A 10,886-nucleotide genomic window follows, 5' to 3' on the forward strand; every position below is an offset into this window, starting at 1 on the left:
CTAAGCAGGATCAAATGTCACAATTAGAAGTAATCTAACTGCATATTCTGCCTCTCAGATAACGATGTCAACTCTAGGACAAGTTATTATACTGAAGGTTAAAAATTATTCTGTGTTCAGTATACTGAACAAATACATTACTAGTATTCAACTTGATTTAAGAAGCTGAAGTATGAATATATGTATTCTAATCACCATTATTGCCAGATTTAAGATTGGGAAATAACTGACTTTACCTCGTCCAACCTGTAATAGCTTAAAAATCTTTAGCGTACTCTGTGGAGATTTGAGGTTCTGGAAGAACTTTACTTTAATATTACTTACTTGCTTGGACAGTTTGATGGTTACAAATATCTAATATCTATATCAATAAAAACATACAAGACAATTAATAAGAAGATTTATTGCGCTGAAGAAGTTATCCTCCTTTATACATGTATAACAGTGTCAACTATTAGAAAATACATTGAAGATGAAATATCAGATCCAAAAACAGGAATTAACATCCAATAGCCTACTGTTGTAAGTGGACTATTTAGGGTAGACGATGTTGCCGGACCTGGCTATGGGAATTAATTGCAGTCTGTATTCCAATGGCAGATTTTCTTCAATCAACACATTCAATGAATTGTTGTCCTTGATCAGGCGCTGTCTGAAATAAGAGAGACATACATTGTAATAAGTTCAAATTATGATCGATGAATGCCTGTCTACCACACTCATAACTTCTAGATAAAGAGGATATCACATGAGTTTCTGTTCCTTTAAAATAGATGAATCAGGTATTACAAGATTTAATTTTATTGAGTCTATGGCAAAGTGAAATAGAAAATTTGTGTCAAATTTTGTGAATATGAAATCTAAAAAGGTTACATTCTCACTCTATTTCATTCTTTGGTAATGTCGCTTACAATACAAATGATGTTATAAAGTTTTGATGATACAGAGAAAACAATGGGAACCTTCAGGAAATCACATCACCACTGTTCTCACACTAACTGATAAGTTGACAACAGGGTAGTAATGTGTTCAAACTATGTTCTAACCTTTTCATAAGGAGTTCCACATCAGAGTCATTAATCGTCTTTCTACCAGCATGATGACAAAAAGCTTCAAGATCAGCTGGTACTTGTTTGAAGAACTTTTCTGTCCTGAAACATCAATCAATAAGCGTGATTTTAGATCATTGTTACAATCCTCATCACTGTCAACTTTCGGTTTTTCTTAATTGGAAAAAAAATCTGTTGCTTCATAATCAACAAATGAAATTATTTGACAGGTCCATCTGATCCAATCAGAATGACTGTTCTATAACTGGCTAGACAAGCCTGGTGGTATCTGGTGTATGAAAAATGTTTAAGCCATCCTTACAGAATGTTTCTGAGATTGATCGATTTCCTTTTTGACAAAACAACATGCTGACAATCTACTGAGTCTTATTTCAATGAAAAACTTTTATCAAATTGATGTTTGCTCTCTCTCTATATAGGCAACAGGTTAAAATGTAGACCAGTAAATTGAAGTGACTTTAATTTACAGATTTGCAACAAAAGTAAATGTGGAAATTTGTCGTCCATTGATGAAGTTTGAACTGTACCATGTAAAAAGAACATCAGGTTTACATTGTTTCCGAGACTAGATCAAACAAATAGCAGAGAACTTCTTCAATAAGATTCTCTATAATATAGCTCTTAGTAAATTCACTCAATCACTTAATTGTGCCTGATACATATTGGAATTTTCTGGGTTGTGAACTAGTCTCTCCTGTTAGGGGTGAAATAAAGCCAGGGACAAGGACCTGTTAGGGGTGAAAGGACATGTTAGGGGTGAAATAAAGCTTCGGACAAGGATTTTGTTCTTACATTTCAATATTGTACTGTTTCCCAATAAAAGCATCAAGCTTGAACAACTCTTTCATGTTGTTATCCACGAGTGGCAATGCATACATATAGTAGAGGCAAAAACATCACCCATGTAACTATGAAATAGAACTCTAACTTAACTACCATTACATGAAAGATGTGTAGAGAAGACATTGCTATAAATAGGGTCTTTTAAAGTAAATTAGGTGAAGCTTACACATTGATGAGTTCTGGAAGGATGTCAGATGACACTTTCATCTTGCAGTAATGGCTGAAGACTTTTTTAATGACGGACACTGGTAAAGGTGCAGTTAGTTTAGCTTTTGCTCTTGGTTTCCTTTGTGTTGTCTTCACAAGTGTCTCCTTTGACTTTCCCCTGCAATGGAAAAAAATCTTAGATAATTTTGCCATGTAAGAGGTTATGTTATTGATCTGACAGTACACCTAGGACTACAATGCTGTGTGTAAAACTTTGTCTTAATGATCTGCCAGTACGCTTAGGACTACCATGTCACAACTAAAGGTTTATGTTACTGATCTGACAGTACACCTAGGACTACAATGCTGTGTGTAAGATTTACCTTATTGATCTGACCATATGCCTTTGACTACCATGTCAGGGGTGAAGGTTTATGTTATTTATCTGGCCATAGCCCTAGGACTACCATGCCATGTGTAAAGATTTTTTCCCTAGGATGACTACAATTCTCAGTCAATTTCTGTTACAGAAAATACAACATTTGTTCTGAATAACCACACAATAAAATTGCTTACATTGCTGTTTCATATAGTAGGTTTTAATCATACTGACTAAAAATCAGAGGGTGGACTTATAGCACAGCAAAGAAAGAGTTGATATTGCTGTACAAATATAGAAGGTTTTAGCCCCTTGGATTTATTGCAGAACGTAGACAAACAAATGCTTTGTATTGTTACTGTACAAAGATCTGGGTTACACCTATGCATGGATGTAATACAAATTTTACCCTCTGAACTTGTTTGAATTGAACTTGAAGTTATAACTTTTTTTATGAACTGTTTATGTAATAAGAAAGTGACATTTAAAAAGAGTTTGTGTAAGACAAAACTCAATTTCAAATGCAATTTTCACTACTTAGTTTATTTTAAGTGTAAAAGAATACATGGGATATGGATTATTAGGATAGCATACTTTTTCTACTTGTTCTTCATAAAACAATAGGCATCCAGGAAATTTTAATATATAGTTAGTCATACAAAGTCAGTATCAAACTTTACATGTCCCCTTTAAGAAGTGGTGGAAGTAGCTCCATTGCTACTAATTACACATAATGTAACTATGTATATCTCAATGTATGTTCAAGATATATTGAAGTTCTGGATTCAAAAGTGGTATCAGAGTACATGACACTGACCAAAACATTGAATAATGAACAGAGGTATTTATCAGATAATCTTCTTTAGAAGACAGATTATCACATTTACTGAACCCATAAATCATGCTGAACCTTCTGACAGTTGTTGTCTGGGCGTTAACTTCAATTAAAGAGAAAGTTCATTTACACTCTTTTTACAAGACTTACGGTGTTGTGTGGCTTCCACCATCCCTGAGCACATCGTTAACTGACCGAAGAGGAACGGCAGAGTTTCTATTTTTCAGAATGTCTGTCAGTGGCTGGATGGTTGGACGTTGACCATCTTGAGGTGTGGACAGGTGAGGGGTCTTTGCTAGTCTGTAGTTTTCAGTCACGTCCTCTGTTATCTGTTACACACAATTACAGGCAAAAGCATCAACACTACATGTAGGGTAAGTTACTTGCGGTCTGTATTATAAAAAACCAATCATCTGGATAGCTAGATGATGGCTCAGTTTGACCGTTAGCCAATACAATGTCAAAGTTATCGTAACTGGATTTGATTTAAACTATACATTTGCTCAATAATATGTAGAATCTTCCTAACACCTAATGAATGTCATTTGACAAATTCATTTTTATTTCATGATGGTGGAACAGTTAATGACATCTTAATTCAGTGGTACCTAACCTCAGACAATAGATTCAACAATATCAATGGGACCTTATCTCAAACAATATATCTTATCTTTAAGGTACCTCCTCTCAGACAATAAATTCAACAATGTCTCAACTGCATGGTACCTCCTCTCAGACAATAAATTACCAATATATCTTGGACTATATGGTGCCTCCTCTCAGACAATAAATCAACACTATATCTTGACTTTAAGGTGCCTCCTCTTGGACAATAAATTACCAATATATCTTAACTTTAAGGTGCCTCCTCTCAGACAATAAATTAACACTACATCTTGGCTTTATGGTGTCACTCTCAGACAAATTAATTATATATCTGAATTGTATGCTGCCTCCTCTCAGATAATAAATTTGACAAACTTAAAACAATACAATAAAAAATTCAAATAACTATATATGATCAATGTAAAGTCTTATATGTCTATTCTATTTGATCAACATCAGGGCTCTCACACCCCATTTTGGGACTGGGGCCCGGGGCCCTTAGAATTGAGAAAAATAATGGTGTTTTCCTTAGAATTGGGAAAACTTCGAGTCAAAAATTCAGAAAAAAAGATACTATTTTGCATCTGCCCCAAATCTGGCAGATCGAGAGCCCTGAACATAGGTAAACATACCTCCTCTGCTTCCTCCTCAGACTCAGTGTCAACATCAACATCTTTATCAACAGACTCATCCTCCTCAACATGTGGACTTTCTTCATCTAACACAAAATCTGCCCCAGTATCTACCTGGTCTATGACTTCCTCTACTTCCTCCACATGGTGGACACCAACTTCCTCTTCCCCATCCTGCCCATCCTCCCCAGTCTTATTTTCACCAGTCATTTGTGTGTTTCCTTTGGTGTTTGTAACATCCTGATCATCTACGCCTACTAAGCTGGTGGACTTGTCAAATATAGAATTGCCATTCTCGTGTACATTGCTATCATTTGGTTTTACAGACATTATCATCTCTGGTGTGGATGGTTTGGCCTGATTACGATCAGATCCAGCAATCTCTACTGCATTCCCAGTGATGTTTGTGGTGTGATTTCTCTCCTCTTCATTGCTCTTGTCGTCACTTTCCGTCTTGTCCTCCCTCTCGTCATCAGCATCAACTCCATCCTCTGAATGAGAGGAGAGCAGGGGTTCCAATGGCGAGTTCACTGGCATGATTCTTCCCTCTTCCAAGTTGTCGTCATGGGTTTCAAATATATCCATGGAAGAATCATGACTTCTGTTACCTGTTGCTGTTTTAATGGGAGAGTCTTCCACCTCCTGACTTTCTGATATTCTCTCAGGTGATGAATTTGTTGATAATTTTTCTAGTGATGAGGGTGCAAGAACTTCTTCACTTAGGTTACCACCTGAAACAATATGCAAACTAAAATCTGGTCTTCTGCACAACATTGATGTTTGTTATGATATTCCTTGAGATTAATGTATGTAGTGTTTGTGTAGTAACTATAGTGTGGGTTAGTGTTTGTAATTGCTCTTCCTGATCCGTCAGCATTATTTATCATAGAATCAATAATTATTTACCAGTCATCATACAATGAAAGAAAAAGTCCTTTTACATAGTAGGTAAAATATTATAAATATTTCTTTTAAATCTCAAAGTAAGTCAAGAAATATTGTTTCAATGCAGTTTATGATTTATTTGTTTAATGCTTGATTAAAGTACTTTTCTGTAGCTATCAGTAACGCCTGCAAGTTTTCCTGTTATAACCAAACCATGATCATTCATAGAAAATCATGAAAGATTTTAACAGCAATAACCATAAATCAAATAGGTGATATAATCAAAATACCATCAGGTTGTATAAAACGACTGATGTTTGGTATTAATCTGAAGTCTATAGAGTAATTAATGTTTACAACATGAAATATCACACCTGATTTGCCACATCTGTGTTTACAAACTCATAACAAAGGGTTTCAAAAGATGCAGGTTGCTGAAAATTATGGGAAAGTTTTAGTTATCATAGTGATGTCATTGAGAAATATTTCATTTTTTTGTGCGGTGTGAGGCTGGACGTGTTTGGGACTTGACAAGTTTGCCTGTTGGTTCCTTTGTTGTATTGTTGATGAAGCAGAAGACGCTTACTCTTCTGGAATACCTGGTCTTATTGTCTTTGTACTTTTTCAAGAGTCTTTGTGTAAATCTTTCTTTTGATAATATTTTGCTCCAGTTTTCATTAATTTGTGTTTGGATTGTGATTGTATTGACATATTGGTATTTATTTTTTTGCTATACCTCTACATATCACACCTGTGTTTAATAAACCTTTGTTTGTCATGCATGAGTTCATCACATCTGTGCTTACCACTCATTTGTCTGCCACATGTTTTTGTAACACCTGTGCTTGTCAAATCTGTTTTTTATACCTGTATTTGCCAATCTGTGTTTTCCACACCTGTGTTTGTCATACATGTGTTTACAACACCTGTGTTTGTCATACTTGTGTTTACCACACCTGTGTCAGTGTTATATGGTTCCTCTTCTGTCTTTTTATAAGCTGATAAAGCCTCCTTGAAGCCAAATGTTTTGGATTCAGAGGGAAGTTTTGATCGCTGACTTTTTCTTATAGGTGACCTCCTGTCATCATTCCCTGAAGCTTCATCACCAGAACTGAAATCATGAGTCATCTTATAGAACTCTATATATAGTATTTTGACCAATTCATATCGTGACCTGTGCATGTATGTTGTAGATATTTTGACTTAACTTTGTGAGAGGGAAAACTCATTATCTATCAGTACAATTATTTATAAAGATCATAAAACAGTCAAGTAGGACAAGGGAGAGAAGAAGAGGTAAAAGGAACAGAAAAGCTTTACCTCATAACTATGCATATGTTTTAATAACTAGTTACCCTTTTTATTTCTCCAATAATTCAGTTAGATAGACCAGTGTGTTATACAGAAAGCAGGTATATTGTACCACATGAACTACAGAATTTCTCACTGACCTCAGGTCAGGCAGCAGATGTATAGAATCACTGATGTCCTTCAAAACTGGGTCAGCCAAAGATCTTGTAGCAGATCTCCGCTTCAATTTCTTCCTGGCACTTTCAGCTTAACAGATAATAATTTTTAATGTTATGCATGTACTGGCATTTACAAAACATTAAACTACTCTAGTAAGAAAACAGGAGATCCCAGAGGGATCTTGGCACTCACCATTGTTTGATATTTATATCCTCTTTGAAAGTTGGATCATTTCCCTTCTTTTCTCTTCTCTTCTTTGTTTTTGCTCTTAATGGTAAGACATTTGAACATTCCTTTGCAGAAATAGTTATGATGATATAGAGTAGTCCTCAAGAAATAGTGATAACAAACTTACAAAATCAAAATCCAAGATAGCCGCTCGTGGGCCATTTTTTATTTTCTTATCAGTACAGGCACAACTAGGGATCAAGGAAAGCATAGAATTGAGAAAGATCTATGCCGTAGTTCTCAAGAAATAGTGTTATAGCATTAACAAACTTGCAAAGTTGAGAATGACCCATCCAGTACTTCTTAAGAAATAGCAGTAACAATCTTTCACAGTAAAAATATAAGATGGCCATCTGTCAGCCATTTTTTTTATCAGACCCAAAATCAAATGAGCACAACTAGGGACTAAGGGGGAACTTACATATGAAATGTAATTCATAAGAAATATGAAATCTAAGAAAGATCCATCCTGTACTTCTTATGAAATAGCTATAACAAACTTTCATAGTCAAAATCCAAGATGGCTGCCTTTCGGCCATTTTGTTTTTTGATGAGTCCAAAAATTACATGGGAGAGATCCATCCCTTACTTTTGAAAAAATAGTGATACCAATCTTATTTGAAAAAGTCCAAGAAAAGCTGCATGTTGGCCATTTTGGTTTTTTTTATTGGTCTCAAAATCAAACGGGCACAACTAGGGACCAAGGGAACCTACATATGCAATTTGAGAAAAGATCCATCCAGTTCTTCTCAAGAAATAGCGCTAACAAAAATTGTTTACGGACAGATAGACAACAGATGGATGACACACCACAGACGCAGGGCGATTTTTATAGCCCACCATCTGATGATGGTAGGCTAATATATCTCGTAAATAATCACAGCGCTATACAATTAACTCCAGCACTATCCAATATATCATTTTCAACATAATATAAAGCATTGCTTCCAACACTATCCACTGAATCAATGCCAACACTATACAATGTACATGTATCAATTCCAACACTATACAAAGTATCTATTCCATTTTTAAATTGTCACCAGTATTCATACCTTGAATTTTGTCCGATTATAATTCTGTAGTATCTGTTTCTGAATTGGAAATAAATGAAATCACGGAAATGGATGACCGCAATGAATAAAGGTTAAGTGAATGGTAAACAAGATAAAGGCTGGATAATAGCCTGTATTGTAAGTTTGTATTGAACCAGTATAAGTGTGTCATGAACAACTGACTATCTGTAATGTTAGCTTGTATTGAACCAGTGTAAGTGTGTTGTGAACAAATGAATAATTACCTGTAGTGTTAGTTTGTACTGAACCAGTATTAGAGTGTCGTGAACGGCGACGAGTTGAATTCATCCCACTGTCTTTTTCATCCATGCTGAAAATTAAATACATCTTTGATTAGATGATACAATGTACCCAATGTACTGTAGTGATTTACTTGTACTGTCAGGACATTAAAAGTCTACAAACAAAGAACAATTAGATCAATAGCAATTACCACAAGCACTAGATTGTAGCAGATTTAGCAAAATTTCTAGCCAATGGCTATGAAAATAAATGTAGCCACTTGGAATACATTAATATAGAGGTCAATGCAGAAAATGCTTGCATCACTCTCCGTGATTTAACCAGCCTAAATATTACAGCATTACTTACTAGGTCAGGCAATTCTGAGAAGGTCTTGTATTAACCCATTTATTTTATGTTTTCACAGTTTAATATGTATAGTGCAGCCAATGGTAAGAGAAGTTACAACAAACCTAGGAGACATAGGAAGGAGCTTGATAGAGTCATTGTCTGGAAGGGCGGGTAATGATCTTCGACTGGATCGACGGGTTCGTGGACGTACATAAGGTGTCTCCTCCTCACCTGTAACATATTCACCTTTCATTTATTATGAATAAGTTCAATGGAAATGCATTTTTTGGCTTTTTTTGTTTTGCTGCCTCAGAAACATAATATTTAATGTTCATAAAGGAGGTTCCCGCAACTCCAAGTGTCCTTGTCACTGTTAGCCGATTGCTTACCTCAGATGACCAGTTTATTTCATTATCATTCATCTCAGTTGGTCATTTAGGTGAGTTTTACTGGATCTTTTTTGTTTCTACCATATTTTCTGTAAATTGAGACTGAATAAAGTCACTAGTACCTTGTTCTACAAGCATGGCAATATTGGTTCTAGGTGTGAAGTTTTCAGCTGTTTCATTGACTGGGACTGAAGGCACAGATCGCCGGCGCCTCGTCCTTGCCCTCCTAGTTGACAAAAGCTCAGTGTTTGCATTTGTCACATATGTTTCAATCTGAAAAAATTACAGACAAACAAACATAATATTGCAACAAGTGAGTACTTAGCTAACTGATGTCACTTCTGGACAGATATTTATAAAGCAAGATGTTATTGAAATAAATGTATATTATCAAATAATGAGAAGTAACACTTTTAACAAATAATATTTCAAATGTTTACTCTTACAGGTAATTAAGTTAGGAAAACAGAACAAACATTAAAGCACAAAAAGATAATTCTTTCTGGTTGATTCCAGTATACCGATGTTGAAATTGGATGATTTTCTATTAATTTTGTTCAAAATTTAACTTCTTTAACCCTTCTACATAAATTAATTCTACAACATTTTGTTTGTACAAGGCACTATGGAAACTTAGGTGAGTGTCAGTTGTAGACAGCTACACTTCAAGAGTCTGCATCAATATATACCATAGAGCGAGGTGTTTTGTCTGGCAGATCTAAGCGCTTCCGCTTTGTAGCAGACCGAGTGTCAACACCGGGAGATAGCAACTTCTCTGGTGTACGAGTGAGAACATGCTTCCTTCTTATTGGGGCTTCAGTGTGATGGGTTTGAGCTGTCTGAATGAAACCTTCAATCAGTGATTTAGGAGTTTCCTCCATCTTTTCTTATTCTTTGGTAATATGTCTGTAAAAATATGATTAAATTATGTAAGAAAATATCACCAAGATCAAGTTACATAAAACAAATAATTGATATCCATTTAAACAGTTTAACTGTTTTTCTTCTTCAAAGTTTTCAGTTTTAATCGCTTCTGATATTGCTGCAGGGACAAAACATAAAAAACATCTGCCATGAAAATCTGTAAAATACAAAAGTTGCATTATAATGGCATTTGATAATAACCAAGCATTGGGTAAAAAATCAAAGATGATGTTGTAACAGAGGTAATTTTTATTTCAATGGCTCTGCTAGTATTCAAACCCAGGACTTCTGGCTTTCTAGTCTGATGCTCTACCAATCAAGCTAAAGAGAAGTTCTTTTTTAGTCAAGCAGTATATTGCAGCTAATATTTACCAGGGTTAATATATTTTGATATATCAATAAGGTTGGAAATTTCCTTGGATTTGAGAGAATACATCAAACCTGCAACGTCAACACTTCCTATTATTTCAGACTCTCAAGAGATGAAATTCCACTAAACACACACCACACATTGGTATTTAGGTAGGTAAGAAAGTTATAGTGATTATGAAAAACATTCTACCCCATGTACACAAAATGGTATAATTAAATTCTCATTCATCTCAATATGATATATACATGTATCATAAACTACCTTTGGGATGAAAAAAATTAATAAATCAGGTTGGGCACTTTCATGTCTTCTATGATCCTGCATTTGAGTGACAATTACTGCTTTAAACATTTGCAACAAAATAGGGCATCGTCTTTTTAACATGGCCCAATAGCCAATAGTCTTTGTATAAGATCCATTAATTTCTGTTATCTAACTATTCGCTAAAGTGATAAT

The 10,886-nt window shown here is 35.0% G+C and overlaps 1 protein-coding gene across 1 annotated transcript; it reads right to left on the bottom strand.

Moving 5' to 3' along the window:
• Positions 1-531: 531 nt before the first annotated feature.
• On the bottom strand, positions 532-10,014 carry LOC132554259 (centromere protein T-like). The gene is made up of 11 exons (XM_060218567.1): positions 9,823-10,014; positions 9,256-9,406; positions 8,867-8,975; positions 8,396-8,481; positions 6,849-6,954; positions 6,354-6,508; positions 4,513-5,243; positions 3,422-3,603; positions 2,080-2,217; positions 1,047-1,151; positions 532-652 (listed from the first exon to the last, which is right to left on the bottom strand). Exons 1-11 carry the CDS (start codon positions 10,012-10,014, stop codon positions 532-534), a joined length of 2,076 nt encoding a protein of 691 aa, XP_060074550.1.
• Positions 10,015-10,886: the final 872 nt, after the last annotated feature.

Source organism: Ylistrum balloti, unplaced genomic scaffold, assembly GCF_031769215.1.
Source record: "Ylistrum balloti isolate Yb309-2 unplaced genomic scaffold, AGI_CSIRO_Ybal_v1 Utg370388, whole genome shotgun sequence".
NCBI lineage: Eukaryota > Metazoa > Mollusca > Bivalvia > Pectinida > Pectinidae > Ylistrum > Ylistrum balloti.